The 13,155-nt window shown below is 51.3% G+C and overlaps 1 protein-coding gene across 12 annotated transcripts in view; it reads right to left on the reverse strand.

Annotated features, from left to right (window-relative positions):
- Positions 1-13,155, reverse strand: part of CNIH3 (cornichon family AMPA receptor auxiliary protein 3) — a 154,744-nt gene that overhangs the window by 26,284 nt on the left and 115,305 nt on the right. For all 12 annotated transcript variants that reach the window (XM_036235415.1, XM_036235414.1, XM_036235416.1 and 9 more), the window contains 2 exons: positions 11,363-11,431; positions 7,643-7,690 (listed from right to left, as the gene is read on the reverse strand). In XM_036235415.1, coding sequence (XP_036091308.1) covers positions 7,643-7,690; positions 11,363-11,431 — 117 coding nt within the window. The remainder of the gene's footprint in view (positions 1-7,642; positions 7,691-11,362; positions 11,432-13,155) is intronic.

Consider the following 13,155-nt stretch of genomic DNA (forward strand, 5'->3'; position numbering starts at 1 on the left):
GCGTGCAATGGCTGTGAGGTCACCTTCTCACTTAGCCCTCCGGGTCTCAATTTCCTCATCTGAAAATGAGGGATCTGGCTAGATGACCTCTAAGGTCCATTCCAGCTCTAGCGTTTCATGTCCTGACCATGGACTGGACATCAACCTTGTGTCGTACACTGTGTTAAACTGGAGATTCCAAGACAATAAGACATTCTTCCTACGCCGAACTCGCAAACTAATCAGAGAGGCAGGCGTCCAAAGAGACAATAATTCAGTGTTGTAAATACTGCAGTAAAGATGTAACACCTACATCTAAGAGCCTATGTTACCATTCCAGAAAAAAATCTGCAAAATGTCTAACCCCTAACACTTTTCTTTGGTTTTATTGAGATATTATTAACAGGCAGCACTGCATAAGTTTGAGGTTTACAGAATAATGATTTGACTTTCATGTATTGTGAGATGGTACCACAGGGAGCTTAGTTAATGTCCATCATCTCATACAGATGAAAGGAAGAAAGGAAAGAAAGAAAGAAAGAGAGAGAGAGAGAGAGAGAAAGAAAGAAAGAAAGAAAGAAAGAAAGAAAGAAAGAAAGAAAGAAAGAAAGTTTTTTTTTTCTTGTGATGAGAACTCTTAAGATTTACTCTCTTAACGACTTTTAAATAAACCATGTAACAGTGTTAACTATACAGGCAGACCTCAGAGGCACTGCTCCAGACCACGGCCATAAAGCAAGTATTCCAATAAAGCAAGTCGTAATTCTTTTTGCCAGTGGAGGGTCTTGCTCTCAATTTGCGAAAAACACAACATCTGAGAAGCGCACTAAACGAGGTGTGCCTGCAGTCGCCGTGGTCTAGTGCAGTCTTGGTGCTTAACATCCGGTAACCGGAAGTTTGCACCCTTGGGCCGCCTTCATCCGAATCCCTCTTCCCCCACTCCCCGCCTCTGATAACCACGAATCGGATCTCTTTCTCTCTGAGTTTGTGTTGTTGTTGTTGTTGTTGTTGTTTTTCAACTCCACATATAAGCGAGATGTACAGTATCTGTCTTTGCCTGACTTATTTTGCTTAGCATAACGCCCTCAAGGTCCATCTATGAAGTCACGAAGGGCAGGATGTCCTTTTTTATGGCTGAATAATATTCAATTGTAAATAGACTGATTGATGATTGATAGATAGATAGACAGACAGACAGATAGTCAGACACCACACATAAACACACGCGCGCGCGCGTGCGCGCGCGCGCACACACACACACACACACTACAACTTCTTCATTCATCTGTCTATGAACGCTTAGGTTGCTCCCATGTCTTCACTATTGTAAATAACGGTGCTATGAACGTGGCAGTGCAGATATCTTTCGACGTAGTATTTTCGTTTCCTTTGGATGTATACTCAGATCACATGGTAGTTTTATTTTCAATTGTTTGAGGAACCTCTAGACGGTATTCCATAAGCGCCGTACCCATTGACATTCCCGCCAGGGGTTCCCTGTTCTCCATATCCTCGCCGGCAACGATCTCTTGTCTTTTTCACGACAGCCATTCTAACAGTTCTGAGATTATTGTCCCAACCCCTGAATCTTAATCCCTTTCCTATGGATATATGTTAGACTGATTCCATTTATGGTGCCAATTAACGTCCCCCTGTATCCACGTCCTTTCCCTTGAACTCTGTAGACCGCCCCGCTGTGGCCCTGGGCTTGGCCATCCGCCTTGCTTGGCACCAGTAAATGTGCTGGACAACAAAGCTTTAAAAGGCGCACGTGCGCTTGTGCGTTTCCACTCTCCTCGTGCTTCTCTGTGACGTCACGAGATCAAGCCGGGACGAGTCACTGCGGGACGAGTCGTGGAACGGAACCAGCCTTCTCAGCCGAGGCCATCCTAGGCTTGCCAGTAGTCCGCTGATGGCCAGACACGTGAACGAGCCCCAGCCAAGCGCAGAAGAACAGGCTCTCGTCCACGCGAACCCAGCCAAGGTCGTTGGAACCAGCCGGCTGACCCACGGATTCGTGAGAAATGTAAATAGTGGCTGTTGTAAACCGGCTTCATACTCCGTTATCATAGTTAATAAGGATGAGGCCAATCAGCTCCCCAGATTCGAGGGAGAAGCCAGAGCCCATATGCAAGGGGGCTGTTTTAAAGTTCTCTGCTTGTCCTGCTGTGGCCTTGGGAGCAAAATGAGGCCAGGGTTCTTGCTCCAGGTCCCCCCCGCCCCAGCCTCTGGTTCAGTAACCCCATGACAGCACCACTATTTATAGAGCGAGTAAAATGTTCCACCTTTAGCTCCGACTAACAAGGAGTTTGCCACAGAACGCGTCTAGAAATAAATTATACATGAGCCACGGTTTCTGAACTAGTTGCAAGTTTTGTTCCGGGATAGTTTTACTCTTCTTCAAACATTCCCTCTAGGGGTGAACTATCCTACCAAGAAGTTAAATGGAATCAGAAAAGAGCCTTAAAGAATCTACTTGGACCCATTATGGCGAGCCAAGCATATCACAGGGTCCCCGAGGCCCTGTGTGGCTCTCAGTGTTCAAATCTTCCCTTTAAAATAGCTGAGCGATATTGCTGTAGCGGTTGGTCCTTCTGGGGCACGTTTCGGAGAGAACCAACGATTTCCCCTGCAGGGTGGTTGGTTCAAAGGCAGACTCTGCTCGAACAGGCTTGCCTCAGAACCCCAGCCCTACCACCTTATCCCATGTGAGACTCTGGGGCAAATACTTAACCTCGCCAAGCCTCGGTTTCCTCATCTGTTAAGTGGGGCTATTAATCGTAACTACTTCGTAGGGCGGTTGTGAGGATTAGAAGAGTTGATACTTTAAAAGGCACATAGCGGTCACTCAGGAAACCCAGGTAGCCATTATCATTGTCCCGCTTTAGAAATCCACCCCCAAGCCACACAGACTTCTGATCTGGAAAACTTCTGAGTCAGGGCTGGTTTGTCTAAGGCATTCCACACAACTGCCTCTGAGTTTCTGTGTCCTCTCTCACTATATTATGTCTCTCGATTAAAATACACCATTCCCTCTGGAGGCCCAAGGAAGAAACGCATTAAGAGAGAAAGACACTGGAAATCGAATCAGCCCCTTGAGGCAGGGAGTTCCAGTAATTAGAGAAAAGATATCCGTCTTCACCATTCTTCCAAGTATTTTAATATGTGCATGACAAATATTGTTCTCCAAAGTGACATGGGTCTTTCTCTGGGTTCCGGTAGATAAATGCATTTCGCAGCCTCCTCTTAGGTCAAAGAAACTGGGACAGAGTTTGAAACTGCTTGTAAATTTGTAGTATCAGCAGATGGCCAATCTTTGGCATGGAGTAAAATCACTTAAAAAAAAATTCCCCCTTTAAAAAGTGGCACATGCTTACAGTATCAGTTAGCTACTACCATAATGATGCTACAAAACAAATCACTCCAAAATTCAGTGACCTAAAACAATGATCGTGTATACTTGCTCACATACCTACAGGTTGCTGGGGGCTCCCCTGACCTAGTGGGCTTGGCTCTGGGCTACGGGTGAGCTCAGGTCTGTACCTCATGCCTCTCACAGTCCCTGGTGATGTCGGAAGCTCAAGAGGGACAGCAGAAACACCCGGTGACTCTGAAAGCCTCGCGTGGCTCACATGCCAGTGGACAAATCCCATCACATCGCGTGGCAGAGCCCAGCACCTGGGGACGGGAAATACATCTGCTTCTGACAGGAGGAACTGCACGATCACATGGCCAAGGTCACAGATGCGGGGTTGCCGCTTCAGGGGCGTGTGACCTACGCGGTGACACACGGGCCCCACACGCCTTTGGTTCGATGCTCTGCTGTCAGCTTCATAAAATTCTTACAAACGTTCCTTTGACATGGAGCCCCACGCTCATTTTTCACTGGGTGTTGCAAATTTCACAGGCAGTCCTGGGTACAGGGGAGAGGACGAGCTGGGAGCAACATGGGTTTGAACTGTGCGGGAACGTGGCAACACTTATACGTGGATAATTTTCCAATCAATACCTGCCTGTTCTGTTTTTGATCTGAAGTTGGGAGTCCCCGGAGGCAGAGGGCCGACCACCGTGTGCGCTGATCCACGCCTCTCACCCCGCGGGCCCGGCGTCCGCGGATTTGGGTGTCCATGAGGGGAGCAACCCCCTTCGGACGCAAGGAACAACTTAAGTTTCGAGGGGATCAGAAGTTATGTGCAGATTTTCGGCTGTGTGGGAGGTCGGTCCTCCTGGCCCCTGCGTTGTCCGGGGGTCAAGTACGAGGCCATTTTCCGGTTTCACAAACGGACTGCGCACTACGACAGTGTCTTACCTGCTCCCCATCTCCTCTGACCCCGCTTTCTATGTGGACTTGGGGTTCACACCATTGAGCTGCACTTCACACCATGACAGCTCCCCTGGCTGGGGCAGAGGGGCGGCTCTGACGAGCATGAAAGAGAGAGGACATGGGTGGCCACGAGCGGTAACACTTTGGGCCTGATCAGTGCAGTTTTCTTTCCAGAATTAAACTTGGAGCGCCCACCTCCCCCCACAAGACTTTACCCCTCCCAGTGACCTCAACGCCCCGGCCACGCCCACCACCCGCTCATCCTCCTCCTCCGCATCCCTCGTTCTGCTCAGTGGAGAGGGTGAAAACTACCCGTCCCCCAGAGCTTTTCACACCCACGAATGTCAGAAAATCCGCAGTAAGACAGGGCGCACTCTCGGGGAAATCGGGGGTGAACTGGGCAATCGCAGAATGGTCACGCCAGAAGGGACATCCCAAACTGTGCAGCTCGGCGCCCCCTCTCCAGGGGCTCCGTCTAACGCGAAACCACCTCAGCCATGATGTTTGCTCACTTGTTTTAAGGGAGGTAAACACTTCGTAGCTCCCCGCGGCCAACCAATCACCATGGCTTATAAAGAAATTTACTCTTTCCTGTCACACCGATGTTGGCCGTTCGTTCAAGTTCATTTCCTCTAACCATTCCCTGAACCTGGAGAGGCAACAGGAGGCCCTTGGTCAGTCTTCTCGGCACAAGGGCCCTTCATGGGCCTGAACGCAGCCGTCATCCCAACCTCTGTCTTCCGTGGGGTTCCCTGCCCCCAAACCTGTCCTTTACGGCAACCCGCAGAGCCGGTGACATGCTCCGGGAGGAAGAGCAGCTCGAGAAGCAAGTGGCTCTTGCCATCAAAAAATGAATCATAAGCACAAGTTGACACGAGAATCCTGCAGTTCAGACAATTACCCAAAGAACACATTTTCTGATAATTACAGAGCTAAAAATGGATCCACTTTGCAATTCCCTTCCTTCCTCCCGAGAAAGCTGAGGAGGTGGTTTAACAACAGTCAACCGCCGAGATGCTTCACGTTCTGGGGTGTTTAGGAGATGAGTTCCAAGAAATTTCTTGGAAGGTACGGTTCCCAGAAGGTGGTGGTGCCAACTAGACCCATTAACCCCTCCCCGCTGTCCTCCACGCACGCGCCAGCTTGGGAACTGGAACTCGGAAGCCTGTTCAGAATGAGAGACTCAGAAGGGAGCAGGCCCAGGTCGGAGACCGCCTCCATCCATAATGAATCCAGAGTTTGATTTGATTGTAAAATATGTATCCGATGTTAAGTAGTAAATGTTAGTACTAAGATACACAAGTCTCGTGCTAGGTCATGGACACTGTTAAAATAATGAAATGAAAAGATTATTGATTATCCCAGTATTACTGACAGAGATGTCGATCATAGAAGTGTCAGGAAGGTCGCGTTAGTCGTTACCTTCCTGAATAAATATTTGCCGAGCGCCAGCAGCAAGCTATTACTGTTCTTCCTCCTACGTCACTAGATATGACAGTAAACAGAACGAAGTCACCGCTCTTCCACACCTTACATTCTGGTGGGAGGAGACAGACTCACGTGCCCTCAGCGAGTCTGTGAGAACACAGAGAATTGCCAAACTGAGCTAAAACGGGAGGCCTCGATGGCCAGACCATCGGAAACGCCACTGATTTGAAATTATATTCAGGAAGAAATCATGTCGCTATCAGTGAAAAGGGCCTCGGGCATGCAGGGCGCAGAGACGCAGAGGTGAAGAGATGGATGTGTGGCAGGGGTGGGGTGGGGGTGGGGGGCTGGGGCAGGAGGAAGGAAGGTGCCCCAGGGAACAAAGCCGCAGGCATGTGGCTTGTTGCTGCTTCCAGATGGCCCAGGGATGCTCGCCACCCCCGGGCAGCTCCTTCTCGCGTAGCCTGTGGACTTCAATATCCTTGGCTTTGACTTCTGAAAGGTCCAAGGGCGTGGGGAGCCGGACACTGGCAGAGGACACAGGCCGTTGCTTCCTGTCTGGCCAGAGTCGATGGTCAGGTAACAGAGACGGAGGAGCGAGGCTAACGCGGGATGCACACGGGTTAAGTCTCCGGGGAACTCAGGAGGGCGCGTTCAGGTCGGGGGAAAAGGGCAACTTGGAGTGTGAAAGACACTTAGGGGTCAGTCTTAAAACACAGGCCGGAGACTACGGAAGAGACAGGTGGGGTGGGTTACCGGTGTCCCCAATGTCCAAGGTGTCATTGGGGAAGATAATTCACAGCTTTGCGAATTAGCCCTAATGCCAAATGCCACGTTATGTTCTTAATCGTGCTTTATTCCTTGGATCACCCGTACACTCGAAGGCACTTGCATTCTCTAGCCAACCTCCCCTGCTAATGATATACGCACTGAGTTTTTTGGAAAACATTCAAGGACATGTAATAGCTAGAAAAATAATTAACTTCTTGATTAAGCTCTCTCTCCTGTGCAAGACACAGAAAAAAATTGCAAAAGCTTGCAAATCTGTTTCCCTGCTACCAATGCTGGCATGGCATTTGGTTCCTCTCCTATTCATATAAGGCTCGAACACGCCCTTGGGGTTGGCGGGGGGCTTTCCGATGGCTTGTCTGTCGCCCACCCATTCCGGACAGGGATCCGGGATGTCCTCTGGTTCAAGGCTAGGCACACACACTGCTTATTTTACCTGAAAGGTGCTGTTCTTTACACTTTGCTGCAAAAGCACACACTTTCCTGACTGGGAAGTGACAGACCGGTCTCCCTGGTCCTCCAGCGACGCCACGGAACTGTGCCGAAGACCAAGCGTGCGCTGCTTGCGCGGCGCACGCACGCGTGTGTATGTGTGGGCACACGTGCTGCCTGAATGCATGCAGGGCAGCTGTGACCTACGGCCCACCCATTCGGAGCGACTCCCTGAATACTTGGCTCCCCCTTCAATAACACCTCCCACCCCACTCCACCACCCCCCCACCCCCGCCACACACACACTCCCAATTTTGCTGTCAATCAACCCGCAAAGCTGAGTGGCAGGCCGAAACCTGGAAACCTCGAAGGAAAGCCAGCATCTAGTTAAAACTCCCCTCAGTGTGTGCGAGGCGGGGGAGGGGGTGGGATCTGTGAGCCCAGCACCAGACAGGAACGGAGGCCATGGGGCCACGTCACAGCTGTAAATGCCAGCGGTCATTATGCAGAGATAAAGGCACTTGCAAATATCCAGGGCTGCCCTGACACTTTGATTGACGGCCACCCCTCTTAATTAGCTCCCCTCTGTCTCTAAAGGCTTCCAAAGAGCCCAGGGCCAGGGCAGGCACTGGGCCTCGCAGGCCCCCTCCACTGTGTCGCCGCCCATGGCCACGGCGCTCTTGCACTGACCTTTCGCAGAAGGAAGCAGATGCGTTCGATGTTCCTCAGCCGTTCTCTCTGGGAGGATGCACAAGAAAGACAGGAGAGGGGGGCCGGTCAGAGCAGGAGAAGCCCCTGCGTCCAGCCCCCAGGAGAGGAGGCAGAACCCGCCGGCGGCTCCTCCCGGCCAGGCGGCTCGCGTGCTCCCACCGGTGGCTCTTCCTGACTTCTGTCTGTCTCCCTTGTCATCGGCGTTTGCTCGTAACAGAGCTCTGCCAGCAAAGAGCCTGGGCGCAGCTTCCCTGTCAGCCCAGCAGAGGGGTCTGGACCTTGTCCTACAGGCAAAGTCTTTCTCCGCCTCCGTGTCCCTGTAAGATGGCCAGACTGCAGAGCGGGCAGCATGTGTTCACTGCCTGTGTGACGGCCTGCAGCCGGCCCCCTCCCCCGGGGTCTTCCCACTGGGGCCTCCAAGAGCACAGGTGCCCTGATGAGTGTCAAGGAGAGAAAGTTCTCTGCCCATTCGCTTTATACTTCTAAAGTGAGTATTTTCAGAGGATGTAATCTCCCCCACTTAATTAGACACCAGCAGCGCCCCCCAAGGCTAAGATTTTCAAGACATGCAAGTCCATGTCCAGGGTCCGACTCGCTGCTGAGGGAAGGTGCCCTGCGGCCGGGCAGGTGACGATGCTCACGTCACACACTAAACGCTGCCTCCCCTTCCCACAGTGGCCTTCTGGTTTTTGAAGCCACCGTGAGCACAGCTGTGGCATTTGCTGGTGCTTCCTCCATTGCCGAGGCCACCTGCCTGCCATGGGTGTGATGGCAACGAGATTCCTCAGGGATCTCAGGAGACGGGTGGCTGGGACTCTTCCCTCTCCTAACGGAATCATAAACATAGTGATTCCTGTGTATCCTTTCAGCCTGGAGGCGAGAACTCATCAGGACAAATTAGTGTCCACAGGGCTAGGAAGAGAGAACATGTCCTCAACACGTGTGCATGCACACATGCATGTGCACACACAAGCGCACACACAGACCTGGGCATGGAGGCTTTCTAAATGCAGAACAACGGGCCGAGGCGTGAGACACCAGGCACGAAAGGGGGTGTGCGGGACTCACACCCGCCCCCTCAGTAGCCAGCAGCGCCTCTGAAAAACCTCTCCCACTGCTTTAAACACGGCCGCCCGGCTGGTCAGAGGGAGGGGGGAGCGTTAATGTGGGGAGCTAGGAGTACAGCAGAGCACTCCCCCTCCTGGAAGGGGTCCACCCAGAGGGTCCGACAACATCCGGGGCTTCAGGGGGCCTTCAACCCAAAGGCCCAGCGGGCCGCGGGCGCGTTCACTTAGAAATGCATTGCACCAATCGGCAGTTAGTTACTCATAACACGAGTCTCTCCGTGGCCGTTGCTGCCAGCTGGGGAAGTGGCTTTTCCAAGTCCCCTGGCCCTGAAACGTCACTGCAGGGGCCAAAGGAGCTTGAGGACGAGCCAGGTGGGGCGTCCGAGCGTCGGACTTCCTGCCAGGCAGGGCCACGTCATCGGAACTGGGAAAAAGGTATAGACACTGTTCCATGTAGGGACTTGGTGAATTTTTAAAAAAAAATCTCGGACAAGAATCTTTTCCCTGGTGGCTTCAGACTATCAACAAGATGTGGATAGCCTTTGGGGCTCAGGCTACTTAATTAGTTCATTAACTAATTAGAAGTGTATCTTTAGTAATAGGAATAAGGAGTTGGGATCCGGCTTCTATGGCACACGGCTTCGCCCTTCGATGTTCATTCTTTCATCAACAACTAGTTACTGAGTACCTACTGTGTGCGGGTTCTATTCTGACACTGACCTTTCAGAGAAGCTCCCATGAGACCTTGCTGCTCCTAATTCTCTTTGTTCTATGTGAACTAAGAAACTTTCCACGGTGACAGAGAAACGAGGTCCATGAAAACATCTCATGGTTTCACCGATCGCCTGCAACCCGGCGCAGATTCTGCGTGATAGAACTGAGCGGCAGGACAAACTTTTCACTAGCATTTCCGCTGGGGTCAAACAAGAAGGCTCGGGGTGTTCTAAGCGAGCCGCGTTCTAAGTTGAGCCCAAACGACTAGGAGGGAGGAAAGCAGGCTCTCGCCTTCCTGGCTCTCCAAAATGGGACTTCATGTCGGTCAAGAGCAGCTCTGTGCACCTGGCAGATAGCGACGGCCAGGCGTGCAAATGTTGGTGCCAAACACGAAGACACCCAGAAAGAGAGGAGACCTGGGGTGCGACCCTTTCGGGCCTGGAGAGGCCGAGTCAGCACAGGTGGGTAACGAAAACAAATAGATTTGAATAATGATACATTTCACAGAATACGGTGAATTTTCAAGGGGAGCTTAGGAATTTGTTCGAGCAACGAAATTCGGCTTTGCATATATGGCTTTGAAAGGATTTGTCTCTGGTTTAGAGAATCAAAGAAAGCCATGCCAACAGGGCCTCGGGCTTTATAAAGTCAAATCTCTTAAACAGACAGCTTGGAGCAGGTGCTGAGCGCATAGGAGTTGGAGACAGGCAGAACCGGGTTCCGATCCTGACTTCCCTGCTCAGCCACGAGTCCTTGGATAAGAGTCTATATGTTGGGTAAGTGATGGCCGTCTGGCAGAGTTCTTGTGAGGATTACGAATAATCTATGACATAAAATTTCAAGTATATAGTATAACCTCCCCCACACCCCCCCCCAAAAAAAAACTTACAACTTAAATAATAACCATGTATTTTACAGAGGGGACAATAAAGACTGGTCCCTTGGTCTTTTGTTTCCACCCTAAGAGTATATCCTTTTCGGGGGGCCCTGCAGCTAAGAATAGACCTCTTTGTCCCTGTCACTAAGGAACGTTGCCATGAGCCTCCAGGTTTAGATGGTATCATACCAGCAAATCTTGGTGTCCTTGCTTCTGACGGAAAAGATCAACAGAGCCATTCAGACAAGAACTCGCCTTGGCCCTGGAACCCAGGCCTGAAAGGAACTGCGGATAGATGCAGGCCCAGTGGGTTTGGACAGAGACATGCACTCGAGTGGCCCGGGCGTGCTCCGTCCGCCGAGCCAGCAGGGCTGGGCTGGAAGGGGTTCGGGAAAGGCTCTGTCCGCACGCGCGGCTGGACCCCGGCTCTGGGACACGGGCTGAGGAGTGAGGTGGAGCAGCGTATGCTGCGGCAGGGGGATCTTTCCCGTGTTGAGCCCGGACCAGACGACCACACCGGGTGAGATTTCCAGGGCGGAGGAAGCTGAGCTCAGCCCACGTGGCCCGCTGAACGAAAGCTTCCCGGATGGTGCGTATGGGGCTCGGAGCTTTGTACACCAACGCGCCCTGCCGGTCTCCCTGTGAGACGCCTGGCCAAGTGCAGGGTGAGACACCCTAACGACACTCCCGTATCCTGCCCAGCACGCTGGCCAACACGCAGCCGTCCTCATTCCAAGATGAGCCCAAGACACACTGACACGAGCCCCGAGGACTCAGCGGCCTCAGAACAACAGACCTGCCCCTCCTGGCTTACTGGGACCGCCACGCTTGACTTGCAAGATAAATCAACACCCCAGCAGGCCTCAAGAATGAGAAGTCTCCTCGACAACCCTGAGCCAGGCACAGAAGCACAGGAGTCAGGGCCGAGAATGTTCTTCACTCATCCCACTTACTCATCGGAACCTCGCTATCCCTCACGGGCCTTGGGCAGCCTGTGGAGACGCCACCCTCCCCACCCCCGACCCCCCCGCCCCCGCTTACCGCATGGACAGGGTTGCACTGGTCTATGGGGCTCTTAAAATCTGTCCTTAACTCATCGAAGGCGATGATCTGAAACAGAAGACACAGAATCGAGACATGAGTGCACTACACCGCATCGAAAGCTTCCTAGCGATCTGCTTCAAAATAATAAAGGAGGCGGGGAGAGGGGGGTCAGCGACAGGAGACTGGCCGAGAGCCGGCCGCTGCAGACGCGGGCGATGGCACTTGGGCCGGTCATGCTCCTCTGCCCACTTCTGTGTTTGCTTAAACGTCCCCCGAACAGGAAACGGGAGAGTCTTTGTTTAAGGTCCATGAATAAGTCCCGAGACCTGCCACACAGGATGGTGGTTCAGACAACAGACCTGGGTCGTGAACGTTAAACTCACCGGGAGACTAGACCTAAATTGTTCCCAACCCTAGAAGAAATAATAATTGTCGGACGTGATAGAGGCACCTTAGCTAACGCTACAGTGGTGATGGTAATTGCAATATAACCGTATCTTAAACTTATAAAACGCTTCGTGTAAAATATACCTCGGTTTTTTTTAAATCCCCAAAGTATAATCTTCTAAGCTTCTTGTACTTTACAAACATGTGGAGAAAATTCTTTTGTGGTGGTGAGGGCAGGTTGTTGGGGTTTGGATAAAGGTACAAATATTTTTAAACTTCGAACCAGCACTTTCGGCTTCTCTCCTGACGGGAAGAGGCTGTTGATATTTTATTTTTGTTTATTTTGACAGAGATGCTGATTGGAAGTAAAATAAACAGAAGTCACATAAAAGGGGGAAGAGAAAAACAAGAAAGCTGAGGCGATGGTAATAAATAAATAACTTCTTCTCTCGCTGCCCACAGGCTGGACCACTAATGCCTGGACGGTGACGGCTTCACGGCTTTCTCCGCCGGACTCGGGTCCTCGAATTCGTTCTGGACAAACTCAGAGCGCCCCAAAGAGCAACGGTTTTTCCATGTGTCTGGAGGTGACCTCCTCCAGTTACAGAATGAGGCGCAGCACACCCACAGAAAGACCTACTTAAAGGTCCTTCTGAGAACTTCGGGGGTGACGCTTCCTGACCCCAGCCACCTATCCCCAAGAGGGGGATTCCGACAGAACGAGGCGGTGTTTGGCCAGGGGAGTATCCTCTCGGCATCGGCTTTCCTGGGCCATGCACAAATGGACACAGCCAACTCCCCCACGAAGGTGCATCCGGGGGTCCCTGAACACTTGGCAGAATTGCCGAAGCCACAGAGCCAGTGTGTCGCCCCCCGAGAGTCACCATTCCAGCAACGTGGAGCTAAGAGTAAGTAGCACGTGGGGGAAAGCCAGTTACTTCCCTCTACGAAGCAGGTGTCATTTTAAAGCAGCCGCATGTCATCCTGATTTTAATACTCCTGCAGAATTAGGAGGAAATTCTAGTATAATTCGTATTAAATAGACACATTTTTATATTTTCCCTTGCCAGGTAGTTAATTATCCAGCCTGAACCTGAACACTTTTGTAATAAGAGGGTGCTCAGACCATTCCCAGCTACTTCTAATTAATCATTGTCTTCCTGTGTTGAACTCCCCAGGATTCAGCTCACAGTCTAAGCCAGGGTCAGCAAACTACGGCCCGAGGGCCAAACCCAGCCTGCCACCCATTTCTGTTCAATTTGCAAGCTAAAAATGGTTTTTGCACTTTCAAAATAATTGAAAAAATCAAAAGAAGAATATTTTGTGACATGTAAAAATGATGGTATATTCAAATTCCAGCTTCCATGAATAAAGTTTTATTGGAACAGAGACACATTTTCATA

The sequence above is a fragment of the Rousettus aegyptiacus genome, unplaced genomic scaffold, assembly GCF_014176215.1.
Source record: "Rousettus aegyptiacus isolate mRouAeg1 unplaced genomic scaffold, mRouAeg1.p scaffold_m13_p_18, whole genome shotgun sequence".
NCBI lineage: Eukaryota > Metazoa > Chordata > Mammalia > Chiroptera > Pteropodidae > Rousettus > Rousettus aegyptiacus.